This window comes from Arachis hypogaea, chromosome 8 (assembly GCF_003086295.3).
Source record: "Arachis hypogaea cultivar Tifrunner chromosome 8, arahy.Tifrunner.gnm2.J5K5, whole genome shotgun sequence".
NCBI lineage: Eukaryota > Viridiplantae > Streptophyta > Magnoliopsida > Fabales > Fabaceae > Arachis > Arachis hypogaea.
In genome coordinates, this window is record NC_092043.1 from 37,571,759 (window position 1) to 37,591,080 (window position 19,322).

At 35.4% G+C, this 19,322-nt stretch overlaps 3 protein-coding genes across 5 annotated transcripts; 2 read left to right on the forward strand and 1 right to left on the reverse strand.

The window, feature by feature from the left end:
• The first annotated feature begins 958 nt into the window (after positions 1-958).
• LOC112705342 (G-type lectin S-receptor-like serine/threonine-protein kinase At4g27290) lies at positions 959-4,959 on the forward strand. The gene is made up of 7 exons (XM_072201263.1): positions 959-2,277; positions 2,382-2,522; positions 2,803-2,966; positions 3,063-3,273; positions 3,842-4,078; positions 4,175-4,325; positions 4,435-4,959. The coding sequence occupies exons 1-5, from the start codon at positions 1,620-1,622 to the stop codon at positions 3,862-3,864; spliced, it is 1,197 nt and encodes a 398-aa protein (XP_072057364.1). The 5' UTR covers positions 959-1,619; the 3' UTR covers positions 3,865-4,078; positions 4,175-4,325; positions 4,435-4,959.
• On the forward strand, positions 3,990-4,737 carry LOC140174726 (G-type lectin S-receptor-like serine/threonine-protein kinase At4g27290). The gene is made up of 3 exons (XM_072200228.1): positions 3,990-4,078; positions 4,175-4,262; positions 4,435-4,737. Exons 1-3 carry the CDS (start codon positions 3,990-3,992, stop codon positions 4,735-4,737), a joined length of 480 nt encoding a protein of 159 aa, XP_072056329.1.
• A 189-nt stretch (positions 4,960-5,148) lies between the features above and the next one.
• On the reverse strand, positions 5,149-11,241 carry LOC112707315 (pentatricopeptide repeat-containing protein At4g37170). Of its 3 annotated transcripts, XR_011864828.1 has the most exons (4): positions 10,720-11,191; positions 7,160-10,131; positions 6,148-7,051; positions 5,149-5,429 (listed from the first exon to the last, which is right to left on the reverse strand). XR_011864828.1 is itself a non-coding variant. In XM_072201262.1 (2 exons), exon 2 carries the CDS (start codon positions 10,014-10,016, stop codon positions 8,013-8,015), a length of 2,004 nt encoding a protein of 667 aa, XP_072057363.1. In that variant the 5' UTR covers positions 10,017-10,259; positions 10,720-11,241; the 3' UTR covers positions 7,163-8,012. The 3 variants fall into 3 exon arrangements, 1 of the variants encoding a protein (XP_072057363.1); XR_011864829.1 differs by lacking the exons at positions 7,160-10,131; positions 10,720-11,191 and having other exon boundaries at positions 6,283-7,051; XM_072201262.1 differs by lacking the exons at positions 5,149-5,429; positions 6,148-7,051 and having other exon boundaries at positions 7,163-10,259; positions 10,720-11,241.
• Positions 11,242-19,322: the final 8,081 nt, after the last annotated feature.

Consider the following 19,322-nt stretch of genomic DNA (forward strand, 5'->3'; position numbering starts at 1 on the left):
AACCAAATAAATTCAAGACACATCTTCGGAAAAAAAACATACCCGCAAAGATGGAATAAACAACATAATAGAAGAACATGTCTTCACAAGAACCTCGATAGAAAGAAGAAAGTAACAATTCTAACAATAACTAATAAAGAAAAAGGAGGACGAGCGCCACGTAAGAAGACTAAATCCATCGACTAAAACAAATATAAAAATCAACCTACCAAATAAAAATGTCACTTTGTACAACTCAACATCCAAATCTTTTGTACTACAAGTTATTTTAAACAAAACACTTTTCAAATTTAACTTTAGTTTACACATATTTAATTTAATTTTACAACTTAACAATTTTTAATATTTATTATATACTATCATTAATTTACAGCTTCGCGTATCGCGCGAATCTCATTCTAGTAAATATAATTATCATCCAATTGAATTTTTCCGGTCATTTTCTTAACTTCCGTCGTACTCGAATATGGTTCATAAATTAAATCAGCTTGAATAATTGAAATGGTTTAGTTTTCATTGGTCAAACCTGGGGAGCATTGTTGAGCCTCCCTTAAGGCCTTAACCAAGTGTTTGATGGTTCCATTGTCACCTTGAGCATAGAAAAACTGAAATTCTATCTCATCTAATCAAAGTGCCTAAAATCAGCGAGGAATCAATCATTATGTGGATACAAAAAAGTAATTGGTCAACGGTCATAATCAAAGCCATGCCTAGTTTTCAATTTCGGTTAAGATATACTGTTATTGGTTGCTTCAACTCCTCATGGAACTTTCTTGGGTCCATATATCATATAAGACAACACTATAATTTCTTGGCTTTTGCTTGATCTTTCACATTTTCCATACTTATTTTTATTTTTGAGATAGAAGATTCCAACACTATAGACTAAGAATGTCAACTATTGCGTGCTTGAATCTATTCTAGTTCTTTATCTACTTTTCCTATAAAAAAGAGCACTATTACCAAGTAAGCTACAATAATAATAAAGCAAAACAACACAATGGAAACGTTCACCTTGCTTCTGTTGTGCTTCTTATTGCTGCATGATATAGCCGTTTCCACTGCCATAGAAAGCATCAGTATTACCCAGTCCCTCACTGATGATGACACCATGGTTTCAGCCGGTGGAACCTTTGTAGTTGGATTCTGCAGTATCCCAGAAAGTTCCAAGAACCGTTACGTTGGAATATGGTACAGTAAAGTGCCATCTAGGACAATAGTATGGATTGCCAATAGAAACACTCCACTTAATGACTCATCCGGGGTCTTGAAGATCACTGGCAATGGAACTCTTGCTCTTCATAGTCATAACCATCATTTGGCATTCCAACTCATCAAGATTCGCGCAGCGGCCGGTTGCAGTGCTTTTGGATTCAGGGAATCTCATTGTGAAGGAAGATGGGAGCAATGATGATGATTTGAAGAGCTTTATTTGGCAGAGTTTTGATTACCCTTATAACACGCTACTGCCGGGGATGAAACTGTGAAGTGACTTAACTACAGGCCTTACAAGGTACCTAATATCACCGATTAGTTCTGATGACCCTTCTGAAGGTAGCTATACTCACCAGCTTAATATTGTTGGATATCCTCAATTATGTACAAAAGATGGCCAATCCATGACATTTAATGGTGGATCTTGGAATGGTCTTCGGTTTGGTGGAATTCCCCAGTTAAAACATAATACTTTTTACAACTTTTACTTTGTTTACAGCAAGGAAGAGATATATTACACATATGAGCTTGTCGATAGTGCTGTATATTCAAGGAGTGTGCTATCTGCAGACGGATCAATGACTCGTTATGTGTGGAGTGTTACAAATAAGAGTTGGAGTGTCTATTTAAAATTGCCAACTGATATCTGTGATGATTATGGTAAATGTGGAGCATATGGTATCTGTAATGTAGCCAATTCCCCTGTATGTAGTTGCTTATTGAACCGATTCGAACCTAAAGACCCTGAAGAATGGAATCAGACAGGTTGGTTTAATGGCTGTGTTAGAATCAATAAATTGAGTTGCCAGGATGATGGATTTGTAAAGTTGTCTGGTTTAAAGTTACCAAACACACAAAGAGCATCATGGTTAAATAATAGCGTGAGTCTTGAGGAGTGTGCTAATCTATGCATGAAGAATTGTTCCTGCACGGCTTATGCTTCCTTGGATATCAGGAATGGAGGAACAGGGTGTTTATTCTGGTATGATGAGCTGATAGATATCAGAGTTCTGAGTGATCCACAGCAAGATCTTTTTGTCAGAATGTCAAGGAAAGATATAGGTATAGAAGTTCATCTTACAATTTAACAAGTTCCTTCTTGCTGTTTTTCCTTTTGCATTGTTTTCTTAGATGTACATTTTAATTGTTAATTATATTTTTCCTAGATGAAATTAAGAAGTCATCACATAAATCCAAGATCAGGAAGCTGCAGATTATTGCCGCCATCACAGTCATATCTATAGGAATTTTGATCTTATGCCTATCCTTCATGCTATACAGAAGAAAGAAGCAGCAGATAAACTATAGTAAGTCACTTCTGCAGCCTCATTGATTTTTTCTAATAAGTAAAGCTGGTGAGTTTCATGGTTTCTCAATTAATCTATTAGTTAATAGAAAATTAACCTATATATGAATTTGAGATAAATTTGCAATAACATTAAGACATTAAGGGAAAATGGAGGCTCTAGAAACAGGATAATCTAGCAACATATTTTAAGAGGCATGAGAAAATCTAGTTAGCAGATTTCTTCATTTTCCTGCAGCCATACTATATTTGTTCTTTTCTTAATGCTTACTGCTTTGCAGGAAACATGAGGGACAGTCCAGAAAGATATGCACATGTAATACAAGAGCATCAGGAGGAAGAACTAGAACTACCACTGTTTGATATGGCTACACTTATTGCTGCAACCAATAACTTCTCCACCAGTAACATATTAGGAAAAGGTGGTTTTGGAACTGTTTATCAGGTAGTATATTATATATCAAACAAAATGGCTAGTGCTTTATACTTAATAGTATGAACTTAAAAAGTGGATGTTCACATTAAATACTGCAATATTTAGGGTATGCTGAACGATGGAAGAGAAATAGCAGTTAAGAGGCTCTCAGTAAATTCTAGACAAGGTCTTCAAGAGTTCAAAAGTGAAGTGTTGAATGTAGTCAAACTTCAGCATAGGAATTTGGTGAAGCTTCTAGGGTGTTGCATTCAAGAAGAAGAAAGGATGCTGGTCTATGAATATATGCCAAATAAAAGCTTGGACTACTTCATATTTGGTTTGTTTTTAAGTTGATACTTTCCTAGTTTTGATTTATTTACTATTACTTATTTTCTCGTTTGGGTAATAGATCTTCCATATTTCTCTACCATAACATTTAGTTAAAGTAACTGATTGAAAGCCTAGCAATCATAGCAACATATGGCTGTGTTTTATTTGAGAGCAGAACAAGATAAGACACTGGAAATAAAACATAAAAGACAGAAACACCAAATTAGTATTTGTGTATTTTATTTTGTTATAAACAAAATATAAGATAGGACAGATTATGAAAAAAATAAATTTCTATTACTAGTGTCTTTATATTCTTCTTGTCAAAAATGACATAAGATACATAATTTAGTATCTCAGGATACAATGTCTATATTTGTATCTGTGTTTCACCAGCCCAACATAATTTTGTATGTATCCTTATTTCCATGTCTCAGGCTTGTAAAATTTTATGGGCAATACAGTTTCTTCCCAAACATTGGTGGTTGTTCCCCTATAAGAAAATACTTAAAATTTGAGCTACAAAGACTACTTTAATCTGAAACTCAGGCTTTCTTTCTTTTTATTTATAAAAGATAAAGAGAGAGCATGCAACTAGTTTGGTCTCAGCGTTTCCTTATTATCATTGGAATTGCACGGGGCGTTCTCTATCTCCATCAAGATTCGAGACATCGAATAGTTCATAGAGATCTCAAGGCTAGCAATATTCTGCTAGACGATGAAATGAATGCCAAAATCTCTGATTTTGGACTAGCCAGAAGCTTTATTGGAAATGAAAATGAAGCAAACACAACAACAATTGTTGGAACTTAGTAAGTACTTGATTACTTAACATGTTAATATATATAATTAACATAAACCTTGTGCTGAAGCTGTATACTTGTATCATTGTATGTTGATGTTTGTAGTGGTTATGTATCACCAGAGTACCTAATTGATGGAATTTTCTCAACAAAGTCTGATGTTTATAGCTTCGGTGTGCTTGTATTAGAGATAGTAAGTGGAAAAAGAAATAGAGGGTTCAGCAACAGAAATCATCGCTTTAATCTTCTGGGGCATGTAAGCTAAACTTTTGTTTGTTATTGATATTTATTATTTTGTTACAAACCAAATAATATATGTACCTTCACCTAAGTCGTGTCCTAACTCTACCTGGTGTGACATACAGGTATGGAAACTCTTTATAGAAGGTAATTGCTCTGAAATAGTTGATCCGTCCATCAGAAATTCGTCCGATTTATCCGGAGTCATAAGAGCAATTCATGTGGGTCTACTTTGTGTTCAACAGAATCCAGAAGACAGGCCAAGCATGTTGCATGTTCTTATGATGCTAAGTAGCGAATGCACATTGCTTCAACCAAAAATGCCAGGGTTCTTCACTGAGAGAGATCTTGTTGGTGACACTTCATCAAGCAAGAGTGAACTAGTGTCATTTAATGAAATCACAGTTAGTGTGGTGCATCCACGGTAGATGTTGTTTCTTAAATAATTGATTAGCTAAATTCACCACATGACAGTAGCATACAATCCTTTTGAAAATTTAACACTGATGTTTAGCAGTTTAGGGGATTTTGTTAATTGATTACATGTTCTTTATATGCTCTTTTATGGTTATGGTTCATGGAAATATGTTCTTCTTTCTTGTTTATGTCCTCTGATCAATATGCAGTGGAATGGAGTTGTGCTTGCAACATTCTTCTTTCTTATTTATTTTATGAATGATTATATATCTAATATACATTATTATACAAGAATCTTTTTTGAACTTAAAAAGTGTCATGGTGTATAGAAAATTTTTTTTCTTTTAATTAGATTAAGACTCGCACATACTAAATTAATTATAAAATATATTTTTATTATATAAAAGTTAATACTAAAGTTATTTGAAATTTTTTATTTAAATTAAATAAATATAAAATTTACGAAAATACATAAAGTACAGTGTAATTACATAAATACACAATTGGCCACATCTCGGTTACTGAGAGGTTCCGAAAATTGAATACATATCGAGTACTGAAATTAGCTTAATCTGTGTCAGAAGAGTTTGAATATGTTTATGACTATGATTACAAGCAGTCAATAGCCAAGAAAATGATGGTACATATTCCAACATTTCCTATAATCATCACTAAGCTTGGCCTTTAACCGAAATGCCAACATCTGAAAATGCACAAAATTCACTACACTAGATTAATATGCTTCAATACAAAATATACAGGGTTGAGACATAGACATAGAGTAACCGGATATGGACTCGTCTAAAGGTGGTGACAAAATTGGTCGAGCTCGCCGGGTCGACCAGCTAAATCCATCCATAAAAGTTGGGCCAGACTAAAGGTTTTGAGTCCACCAAATCCGGAGGTTTTGGCGGGACAGATTGGCCTACCGAGCTAGATTATTTATTTATTTATTTTAAAAAATGTGAGGAGTACAAAAATATATATATAGCAATATTAAAAATTAGGATTTTAAACACACTCCTTTTACTTTTCTCTTTTATATTCTTTTTGGTTATTTTTCTTTTTCACACACTGATTGATTCTGTTTTCATAATTAAACTAGTGTCTGTATCTATTGTCTCTATTTTCGTATAATAACAAATATCTGAACAGATAAAATAGAGACGATAATAATAGCGTAAATCGTTTGTCTTAATATTTCATTTTATTGTCTCTAAATGAAACCCTGAAATCACCCTAAATAATTAACTACTAATGACATTACTATTTACCATAATATATCATCATCCTGAAATTTTATTGGTTAAATCTGCATAAAAATTAGCTTCATCCAGCATACTACTATATATGTGCATGCATGACTTTATCAAGATATAAATTGTAGAAATCAATTTATAGAGAGAAAAGAGGAATATTACTTGGAGTGTACTAAATGTGAAAATGAGAATGCCAAAGGTTCGATGAGTGTGGAAGGTGTAATACTTTGAAGATCTTCCAAGACTAAGTCCAATAGCCCAACCAGCAGTTCCAATTATGTAAAAATAACTACTCACCCTTCGTAGTTTCTAAGCTTTGCCCGGAAAAAGATCTCAATGAGTGCGCCATTGACAGTGGTGGTGTTGGTGCTGTTGTTGGTGGTGGTCAAATTGCTGTAGTTCCAGGCAAACTCAGTGCCTAGAGTGTGCAACTTCTTGCAGCCTGATACTTCGAATTTCCTTGCTTCAAGTTGATCAGAAAAGTCATCACTGCAGCAAAGTCTCTATCTATCTATATATCTATACTTTGAACACATGATTATAACTATCATCGTCTATCATTTAATCTGCAAACTAACTCTTTTCGTCTATCTTCCAATTAAGTGATAATAAATATAGCAACCACGTTTAAGGTTGCATTGAGTTAGCATCCTTAAATACCACAAAACATATATGCTTGATTACATTGAAACAGAAACATAAAAAATCAGACATAAGTATTATATCTTAATGTGTCATGTCTTTAAAAAGATGGATGAAGCAAGCTAGGTCGTGTATCACATTGAATCATTGTCTCAAAACACTTTCTGAAAAGTGAAACTAAAGAATACGGAATTTGGAGATTATTATGCTTATGTGATAGGTAGGAAATTCTCTCAAATATGCTCTGAGATCCTGAAGCAGTGAGTTGCTGATGCATAAATGTATTCATTCCTTTAAGAATGAGCAGCCACCTACGTTTCATTTCATGCAAATCTTGTATTGGATAATTGGAATACGACACAAAATGGCTGCTAATCTTTATCCATAATTCCATATATACCCACGTACCAAAATATTCAGCTACCTAAACCCATAAGAGAAAAATAAGAAAGAAATGATTCAGCTAACAAATACTATATTAAAAACTATACCTTTCTTTATAATTGCAGTAAGTACTAAGTAAGGAGAATACCGATAAGATAAAAGATTCTTCTTCTTCTTTCTCTTCTTCTCATACATTCCATAAAGGGTACAATTCAGTATCTAACAAGTAAATTATATTTGTAGAAATTAATTTCTATACAGTAAAAGTGACTCTGAGGAGGCACTGCAGTTAAATGCAGTTCACATACTTTTTGTGAAAGAAGAGAGGAAAGAACAAACAATAATATGGTTTCAAAGATTAGAAATTTATGATTTTATTGAAGAATTTATCTGACTTCGGAAATAAGATAAAAGGTTGAAGAATATAACTTCATTTTGTTTTCTAACATGTCCTGAAGTTTCCATGATGATTCTTGCAACTAACATTACTTGGGCCTCATCTCCAAATTCAATTCTTGTTAGAAATCACCATTTATCATCTTCACACTTTTGATGCAAGAGCTTGAACCATTTTCCACCTCAATTACCCTTTGAGGGGCAGAAGCAGAAGGCCTGGCTTTAACTCCCAACAAGGACACCCTCCGGAGGAACATTGCCATAAATAAATTGAGATGCTAATAAGTTACCACTTTCCGATGGAGTTAGAAAATACAGAACCCACAAATAAAGGTCCCTGCCTTGCGGTATTTACATAATTCATAAATGAATGGTACACCTGCGACATATAATCCCCTGAGATCGATCCTATGCAGCATAATTCCATCATTTATTGAACATTTCATACCCCGTTGCAATGCGGCATCCGACAATTTTGCTTGATAGATGTACCCTTTTGATTTATAGGGATAGAGGAAAAGATGATTGTCAATGCAACCCTTCAAGGCTGTTTACAGCAAAATCAAAGATTGAAGATGCCGTTTCACTCATTGCTTGGCACGACATTACCAATAGTCTTGGCATGAGCAGCTTCCATCCTCAAAACAATGAAATCTATTTGAATCTCTCACTATTATTTTTCTTTGAACAATCTTTGATATATATTTCATGGCATTGTGACAATCTACACAAGTTCTTAAATTTTTATAAACCTTGATAGGAGTTCCCGGCGGGGTTGAAATGATTCCAAAGGCAACGGCAAGCTTCTCGCTGTGGTAAACGAGGTTTTGCTCTTTCTGCTCCTCCTCCACATCATGTAGCACAAAGTTTATGTCCGGAATATAGCCTTCTTCCTTCATTTTCTTTGAGATTTCTCCTAGGAATGCATGAATATCACATATTTTGGGGTGGGATGTATCTCCTACCAGGAAGGCATGCACCTGTCTCTTGATCTCAATCCAGCTCTTACCCGGCTTCTTAACAATTCCCCTGCTTTCCATACCCTTTCTAACCCTGGCTTCCTCAGCCCACAGACCCGCATTAGCGTAAATATTAGCTAAAGTAATATATGTAGCCGGGTTCTCTGGCTCTATCTCAAATAACGCATTTGCTGCCCTTTCAGCCACTTCAAGGTTTCCATGTATTCTACATCCTCCAAGTAAGGCTGCCCAAAGGAACTTATCAGGCTTTATTGGCATTTTATCAATGATATCCTCTGCCTCTTTAAACCGTCCAGATCGTGCCAATAAATCAATAACACATGCATAATGATCTGCAGTATGCATCAACCCATGCTTCTCCTTTATTGAATGGAAATATTCTAAACCCTTGTCCACTAACCCAGCATGAGTACAAGCAGAAAGAACCCCAACAAAGACAACTTGATCGGGCTTAGTACCTGATCGAAGCAATAATTCAAAGAACCAAAGCGCTTTTTCTGGTTGACCATTTTGAGCATAACCAGCAATAAGAGAAGTCCATGATACCAAATCAGGCCGAGGCATTTGGTTGAACACCCTTCTGGCATTTTCAGTGTTCCCACACTTTGAGTACAAATGAACAAGTGCACTTACGGCATATGAACGCGGGTCATACCCTATGCGCACCATGTAACTGTGAACCTCCTTCCCTAAGTGTTCAGCAGCATGGCCAGCACATGCATTTAAAACTCCAGCAAATGTATACTCGTTTGGCCTAATGCCTGACCTCATCAACTCTCTAAACAAGGAAAATCCCTCTTCCTTTCTTCCATCTTCGAAACATCTATGAATCATGGTAGTCCATGAAACTACATCTTTGTCTTCCATCTTATAAAAAATACCCCTAGCTTCATTCAAGCTCGCACATTTGCCATACAAATCCAAAAGTGCACTCCAAACTACCTCATCCGAGTCCAAACCAGTTCGTGTCAAGTAGCCATGAATCTCCTTCCCAAGACGCAAACACGGAATAGCGGCTGAAGCAGCCAGAGCACTGGACAAGGTGAACTTATTCAAATTCGAACTCTCGTGATTCTGCATCCTTCTAAACAACTCCAGCGCTTCCCAAGGGCGAGCATGGCTAACATAACCAGATATCGCCGCGTTCCATGAAAAGTTATCTCTTTGGGGCATTTCATCAAACAGCTTCCTAGCTTGTTGAAGGCGTCCAATTTTGGCATACCCAGCAATCATGGTGTTCCAAGAGCACAAATCCCTGTGAATCATTTCATCAAACAGCTTCTGGGCATCATCGAGGCTGCCACATTTGGAATACAAATCAAGCAAACGATTTGAGATGGAGATCCTAGGAACAAACTTGGAAGCTTTGGTGTGTGCATGGACCATTTTACCCTCTTGGAGAGCTCGATGGCGAACGCAAGCGGCGATCAGGGTGGAGTAAATGCGAGGGGAGGGTCGATGAATTTGGTGGAGCAACTCAATGGCTTCATTGAGACGATTTTGTTGACACAAAACATCAATGGCCTCTTCAAATTCGTTACCCTCGCTACGTTCATTGAATCGAGACTGAGGGAGACCCTGCCTCTTCTGGAATGAAAAGCTCCTCTTGAAATTCCTAAACTTCTGCATCCCTCTTTCCTCAACACCACAACAAACTGACTTACCAATTTCTTTAGTAGTTTAGTTAGGAGCTTCATTGCACCTTGCAGCGCTTTCAACACCTCATTGGAAGGCTTCGTCAGCTCTAGGAGGGACAAGTTTGAGTTGGTTAGTGTTTAAGTATAAATAGGTGTGTTTCTCTAGAGCAATGTTCTGAAACCGAACTGGTTATCAAACCTCTCTAACACTGGCTTGCTAGTTCAACCGATTCAACTGTAGTTCAACCGACCGTTTTATAATAAAATAATAAATAAAATATAAATAAACACACTAAAATATTTAATATAAACGGTAAAATGTCATCCAAATTAATGGTACTACATCAGCCACAATGTTATAATCCCATCCAAATACAAACTCAAAAGTCAAATAACAGAAATACAATTAACTAAGATCACCAACATGAACTAAGATCAAAACAACAGAAATCAAATCAAGATCAAGAAAAACAAACCACAACAAGAACAATTTACCAAATTAACAAGTTATCAAAATGTCAAGAAAACAGCACAACAACCTAACATTCACAAGGTCAAAAACAACACCACAACAACCATTTATCAAATTAACAAGATTAAGAATATAACAAAACAAGTTGATAGAGCAATTATAGATTAAAGCAATATCAAAACAAGAACTGTAACAGCAACAGAGGAGGGAGAAAAGAAATCACCTTAGGCTTTTCTGAAAATCAACAGAAGAGGGAGAGGGAGCTGGAACTTTAAAACTCGACGGAGGCTGAACAGCGGCGGAATGGAGGCTGAACAGCGGCGGAACGGCGGCTGAACAGAAAGTGGAACACGCGACGGAACAAGGCTGAACAGAGGCTGGATGACGACGGCTGGAGCGCGGCGGAACAGGGGCTGAACAGTGGCAGAAGTACGGCAAAACGGCGGCGGAAGCACGGCGAAACAGAGGACAGTGCGAATCAACGGCGGAACAGAAGGCAGTGCGAAACAAAGACTGAACAGAGGCGTTGCAACGACGCTGGAGCAGTCCGGACGGCGGCGTCGCAGACGTGACGGCGCGGTGGCTGGACAGAATGAAGACCGGCGATGAGATGGAGGTTGCTACTTCCTCTGTGCTGCGTTCGAAGTGTTTCTGGTCTTCTGGAGTTGAAAGAGAGGCCATACCCCCATAGAGCTGAGGGAAGTTAGGGTTTCTTTCTTGGTTTTTCTTTCCTTTTTTTTTCCCTAATTGGCAAAACGACGTTGTATGAAGCCTTTTCTAAAAAACCGGTCAGGTCCGGTGCATCCAACCAACCAGCTTCCGGCCGGCTTAACGATTTTGAGACAGTTTTTGGAGATGGCGGTTTTTTTTGTTAATCGAGTCATTGTTCTCGCAGTTCCTGATTTGACCAATTTGTTCGAATAGGATAATAGATTTTATCAATTGTTAAAAAAAAAATTGAGAGAGTAAAATGTCCTATTTATAAAATTAATGATAAGAAATTACATTTTATTTTTTAATTGTTAAAAAAAATTGAGGAAATGTATTTCCTTCGAATAGGTTTTCACACCTTTGCTCCAAAAACATAAAATCACGGAGTAAAACTTACCAAAAGGATGTTTTCACAGATTTGCTTACTAGATATTAGCTCATATAAGTTGGATCAAATCTTTTTTTTTTGTCAATAGGCCGCATTTAATTAGATCAGAATTCAACTTTAATAGCTTTGTTAGGCCTATTTTTGACCCAATCCAAAAATGTTCCAAAATAAATCAAATTAAACAAAATTTGACTCGATGTAAAATTAATATATAAATTTATAAATTTTATATAATAAATTAATAAAATTTTATTTTTAAAATTAAATTTAATAAATATTATATTATATTTATATTAAAATAAATTATTTTAAACAAAAATAATACTATATAATATAAAAACTATTAATTCAAGTATACAAATATGATATTTTATTACTAATTTCATTCTAAAAGACATATTTTAATTATAAAAAAAATTTGGGTCACACCAAATCACTTAAAACATAATATGAATTCGACTCAAAAAAAACGATGAATAAAAATGACAAATTTAAATCTAGAAAAATATGTCTCTGAGTTCAGATAAGATTTTGGACTAAGTCGAGTTTTAAACACTCTTACTAAATAGTAGTTAAATAGTTCCAAACAATGGTGATTCTTCACATAAATTTTTTTTGGTGTCTAAACATGGAAAGAAACAAAGCAAACACTATCCTATATCGAGTGGATGATTTGCTGGAGATCAACACAAGACTCAAACCAAATAACATGATTAGAGTTACTCTTGGCATCATATCTAGCCATTCAATCCACAGCTCTATTTGCTTCTCAGGACACCCACTCAACATGAACAAGTCAAGGACGAGATAAAAGCTCTTGAATCTTGTGAACCAAATCTGTTACTTCAGATGAACACCCACTTGTAAGCTCATGCATGATGGGCAGAATGTCAAGACAATTCGTTTCACATATAATATCCTTCAAACCGCAATCCCAAGCTAAAACCAGCCCCCACCAAGCAGCAAATAATTCACATTTGATGATAGACCAAGGGGAATGCTTCCAGAGCAATCCGAGATCCAATCTCCCTTGGAATCTCTAATAATACACCCAAATTCCGCTAAATTTGAATCTAGATACAAGTTTGCATCACAATTAACTTTAAAACTATTGCCTGCCGGTGGTTCCCTACACAGGCAATTTCGGAGAGACCTAAAGGCATTGTTTCGATTCCTGTAAACCTGTAAGTCCTTGGCGGTAATTCTGGCCAAGGCAACAACCTTGTGGTCTATCCAAGGGTTGTCAGTATTGAATATGTCATTGCACTTATGTCTCCATATCCACCAAAGTCCTGCACCAAAAGATGCCTCATTGTTAGCCAAGGCCTTCCGAAACCACTCTTCAAGAGCAGTACCAGCCGTCGAGTTCAGGATACTAGGATCCAACATATGCCAAATTGCCTTTGATCATTCACAATCTCTAAGGCAATGCTCCATAGTCTCTTGCGCCTTGTTACATCTCTTACACATATCTGAAGAAGCTAACTGCCGCTTGAATCGAAAGGTCTCAGTTGGTAGAGCATCATGTAAGCCAAGCCACATAGTAAATTTGAACTTCTCCGGAATGTTTGTATTCCACAACCAGTTCCAGTTACTATTGACATTCCAATTTAATGTTTTCTCTAATAACCATCTATAACCTTCCCTTGCACTATACTGTTTTGTTGCTGTAGACCACCACTCCCACTGTGGCTCCAACTCAGTCGAACTAAGATATCTCAGACCACAAATAAACTGCTTAATCTTATGCGGAATAGGCATGGTAAGACTATCAACCTCCCAAGACACTCCTTTCCACAAGTTAGTGAGTATGAAATCTGATTCAGAAATATGTACATAAGGAACAAGGTTGCAAAGTTTACCAAAAGGAGTCCATTCATCATACCAAACTGATTTGTGGACATCCCTAATATTCCAATGAAACTCTTCCGTGAGATGCTCATAGGCACTAACAATGTTCTTCTAGGTAACCGATGAAGAATTTCTACTGTTTTCGTTCATACCAAATTGATTCCTGAGATATTTATGCTTCAGAACCTGCACCCACAACTTCTCACTATTATTTAGACAAACTCATACCAACTTTTCCAGAAGCGCTATGTTAGCACAGGAAGTACCCCTAATACCCAATCCTCCTGCCCTTTTAGGAGTTATGACGACCTCCCACCTGACCAGAGGCAACCCTTTGCCGATCGCTTGGCCTTTCCACAAGAACTGTCTCATCAAGGAATCAATTTTATTACATGCATACTTCGGGAGAAGAGAAATTTGCATTTCATAAACCGGGATAGAGGCCATAACCGATTTAACATGACAAACCCTCCCTGCCTTATTCAGCAGGCATCCTTTCCAATTAGAGAGTTTCCTCAAAATTTTTTCAATAACCTCCTGAGTCATCTTTCTGGAAGCTCTGGCATGACCAATGTTAATTCCCAGGTATTTACCCAAATCATTGCAGAACCGAATGTTAGAGACCCCTGAAAGAACCTTTTTTTCTCCTCTCCGATACCCTCTTGGAACACTAGGCCCTTTGACTTATGAAGATTTACCTTCAAACCTGACGCTCTAAAAAACAAGTCCAGACAATGCATAAACTCTATTACTTGAGCTTTCGATGCCTTACAGAAAAGCAAAAGATCATCTGCAAACATCAAATGAGAGAGTCGTGGTCCGTTCCTAGAAACCGCTACCGGGTTTCACAAACCTTGGAAAACTCTATGAGAGATAAAGCAGGCAAGCATTTTCATACAGAGTACAAATAGATAAGGAGACATGGAATCTCCTTGCCTCAACCCTCTTTTTGGATTGAAATTTTGGAGCATGTTCCCATTCCACAAAACTGCCAACGAAGAGAAAGTCACACAATTCAATATAAGATTAATGGTAGCCTTTGGAAACCTAAACCAGACCAAAGTAGCTTCCAAAAAACGACAGTCTACCCTGTCATAAGCTTTTTCCAAATCAATCTTGAACGCCATGGCCCTTTTCGAGACTTGGTGTTCTTCATGAAGTGCATAATATTCTGAGCAATGATAATATTCTCTGTGGTTCCTCTTCCTGGAATGAACTCTCCTTGCAAAGGACCAATGATCTCCGACAGAAAAGATCTGAACCTGTTAACTAGAACCTTTGTGACAATTTTATAAATTACATTACATAAACTAATAGGCCGAAACTCCCGTAAAGAAGAGGAAACTTCCACTTTAGGAATTAAAACAACGAGAGTATCGAAAATAGCCGCATTCATTGGCTCACCCTCAAAGGCTCACTTGACCAGTCTACACACATCATTGCTAAGAGAGTCCCAGAACTCTTTGTAAAAAATTGCTTGAAATCCATCTAGCCCTAGGACTTTAAATGAACTCATGGTCATCACAGCTCTTTTAACCTCTTCAGATATCACTGGTTTCACTAGCTTTTGACAAGCCTCAGTACTAAGAGACGAGTAAGAAAAAGGTCCCATGACGTCCAGGTCAATATCCTTTCTTGTAGAAAAGAGTTTTTGAAAGAAAGAATTTGCCGCCATTTCTAGAGTCGAAGTCTCCGTGGCCCAAGACCCATCCTCCAAAAACAACCCATGAATTTTATTCCTTTTTTGCCTGATAACTGTCTGCAGATGAAAAATTTGGTATTTCTGTCTCCACATCTCACTCATTGTTCTCTAGATTTTTGATACCACAACAGCTCTTCTTGAAGAAGGACAATATTCAATTCCTGATGCAAAACTTGATCTTTGATTCTAAGCTGTTGATCCTCCCGACTCTCCAAAGTAATCTGAACGTCATTCAAAAACCTCTCCAGCTCCCTTTTCTTAACAAAAATATTGCCAAAAACTTTTTTATTGAAGCTAGTTGCATCTTTTTGAACCTCCAACAAACATTTGATCACATCCGGAGCTCCTTTATTCCAAGATGTATGAACAACATTCCTAAAAAGAGGATGACTCATCCATGCAGCCTGGAATAGATCAACTCACAGCTTTAACATCATGCGTTAACAATTACTATTTATCATTCACATAAAAATTTATAGAAGGAATAATTAATCTAATCGAAAGAAATAATTTTTTATTTTTTATTAACAGGGATGAATTGTCTATTTTTTAAATAGTTAGGAGTCAGATATGATAGAGATAATACTCAATTTTAGTCCTTAAACTTGTACATAAGTCTCAATTTAATTTCTAAAATTTTAATTACCTTTATTTAGTCCCCAAACTTTACAAATATGATTCATGTTAATCCTTGAATTTCGGGCTATATGAGCGTGCATCATTTTACAAATTTCAGCGTGGCATTTGATTGTCTATATCAATGTTCTATTAATATTTTTGTGTCAAAAATTGTCTCATGAACTAATATGAGTCATATTTATAAAATTTGAGACTAAATAAAAAAAATTAAAATTTTAAAGACTAAATTGAGACTCACATATAAATTTAAGGACCAAATTGAGTGTTAATTCAATATGGTATTTACTCTTGTAAAACTAGCTCTTAATCGGTTTAGTGTTTTAGACTTTTATTTTTATTTTTGGACCTTTTTAAAGTGATAATTTTGGGAAATGGAGAGATAAATTCTTTAAAATTAAGTTATACCTTTTATGTGAAAATTAATTTTAAAATAGCTATAATAGAAAATTAAATTGTACTACTATGTTATTAAGATTGTTTATATACGGTTCTTAATTATTAAATTATGATTAATTTTATATTGTTTTCATGTGATTTAGCACACCTTTTAATTTGTATATATTTTTTTTATGAAATGATTTTACTGCGGTAACTGCAGATTGTATTATTTACACTAGCTAGTTTGTAGGTGCTGTTAGTCTATGATATAGCGTTAACCTCTCTAAGAACGAAGTTGAGTTACTTTTGTCGGAGAAGGATTCTAGTTAACTTGTTGAAAAGCATAACAGAATTGCAAAACGAATAGCCAAATGAAGGCATTTTTTTATTTAAATAATTATTTAAAATTATTTAATTACCAAAATACATACGAATAAAAAAGGGATGAAAATACTTATGGTCATTTCACTTCAAGCGTCCGCAAAATGGAATTGCCCAGAAATGGAGGCCAATGCATCAGACTTAAAACTGGTTTCTGCGAATTGAAGCCGCCATGTCCAATTCTCTGAAGGTGCACACAAATTGCGGATATATTTGGATACTGTTATTATTGTTAGAGATAGATGCTTATTATTGATACACAAAAATAATACTCATATTGACAAGATTTTAGGAATAGGAGAGATTCTATCTATTTTTTTTGTAAATTTGGTTGATTAGTTTACCGACGAATTTGTCTTTTGAAGGCCAATCATGATTTGATTTGGACCATAATAATAAAAATTATACAATAACCTAAAAGAAAATAAATGTTATGACGAGAGTGGAATAATAATAATAATAATAATAATAATAATAATAATAATAATAATAATAATAATAATAATAATAAAGCACATAAGAAATAAAAACAAAAAAATTAAAAAGTAATTCAATTAAATAAGTAATAAATAAATTGTATCAATTAATTATTTAAACTGACGTGACATGATTAATATTAAAAATTTTAAAAACTAAAAATAGATGGTCTCCTTGAATTTTTCTGTTTTAAAATATATATTATAAATAGATATAGCAACAAACTTTGATATTTACAAAAAATATATATAATTTTGTGTTAGTTGTATGATTTATGTAAGATTTAATAATTTGAATTAAAGCAAAAAGTCACATCAATTTAATTAATAATTATGTACACTAATAATAATTTTGATTGTGTATATAAATTCAAATTTATTTGCTTTTGATCTATAATTAGAATCAACGTATAAAATTTGATTGAATTAAAATTTACACTACCTAGTCCACTTTTTATTTATAATGTATTAAAATTGGATTTTTTATCAACTAATGAAAATGAGTTAAATTTTAAAGTAGTTCTTAAGATTCACGAAATGCACCGATTCAATCCCTAATTTACCAATTACACTATTTATATCCTTAAAATTGAAAAAAATGCACCAAGTTGGTCCTTTCGAATTTTCCGTTCATCTAGCTTTCCGGCGAGAGTGACCTGGCAAATAATTGCCACGCTAGACAATGAAAAACGTCATCGTAATAGATTTTGGCGCTAAACCCATAACAAGACGACGTCGTTTCAAGGAGGAAGGAGTTACAAAACGTTCAAACCCCCCATGTTCAAAGAAATCACTTCGTCTTCTTCATCTTCTTCGAACTGAAAACTCCAAATCCTGGCATTTGAGAGTCTTGACGAGGGTTTTTGGGGTGAAGCAATTTCGGCTTCAGAGGAACTTGGTCATCGTTGGCTCAAAATCGATAAAGGAATGAGCAAAGCTTCTACGTGAAATCCTCTGTCACAAAGGTAGGCATGTAATATATAAAATAGTCTTGTTCTGTTTTCTATAGTGTTAAGGTATCCATCATTATGAATTTTACTTGGAAATTTGGTGTAGGTTGATGAAAAACTATTGATGCTATATTATTAGTTAGGGTTTTTTGCACCGGGTGGTGTAGGTAGGGATTTTTAGAATGCTCTATTTTCAAACAGAAAATAAGGGTATTTCTATAATGGCAATATCAATGAAGTAGCTGTTTATAAGCAATTTTGGATTATGTTCTGTTGTGGTTTGCTGATTCTATACATTAGATAAAATGTTACAGTTTTTTTCGGTGCACATGAAAAAATTGTTGGATATCATGTTCCATCATGGTGGAACATTTAAAAAGAATGTTGATAGAAGATTGGTTTACTCACCTGACAATAGAAGTTGCTTAGGAGAGTTAGATAAGGATACACTTGATGTTTTCTTCGTCAAAAACTATTTCAAGGAGTTGGGATATGACAAGTTAGTTCAGTACTGGTAGCTGGTTCCAGACAGGATGAGGATACACTTGATGTTTTCTTCATCGAAAAACTTCCTCTTGTTATTCAGATCCGGTTAGAAAAGATTAGGAAAGAATTAAAGAACCGGGTTCCCATATGGACTGGAGATGAAGACTATGAAAAGTTTGAGGTCCATGGACACCCAACAAACATGGTTGTCGATCTAAACAAAAGACTTTGCACATATCAGTTTTGAATGTTAACAGGTTATATTTTTTACATTTACAATAACTTTATTTTCATAATTCAATATAAGTGGTTTTAGTTGAATTATTACCTGGACTGAAGTTGAACTGGCTTTTGATTAATTTACTGTAGGCTTACTATGTGTTCATGTCTGTGCTGCTCTTGCACGGGTGAACAAGACCAGAAGATTTCTATCACCCCTTGATTATAATGAAATTATACAAAATGACCTATGAACATCACATCAATCCTCTTTCAGGCCAATCTATGTGAGAAAAATCAGCTACAATCAGCCACAAGTTCCTAACATTAAACAGAAACCAGAAAAACTTACGATTAAAAGAAGAAAGGACGCTGATGAGGGTACCAATGGAAATAAGAAAGCTAAGCAAACTGTTACTCTAAAGAGACAGTTAAAGCCATTCACATGAACATATTGTGGAGTAAAGGGCCACACTAAGAGGAGATGTAAATAGAAGAGAGCAGATGAGGTTGCTGCTACTCTTATAGCTCGGCTTCCAAGGCCAAAGCTACTCCTACTGGAAGTACACCTGCAGCTGAAACAAACAACACTGCCAACGAGGTCCCACACTAGCTGAAGTTTCTTCTGGTGCAGGTGTTACAGAC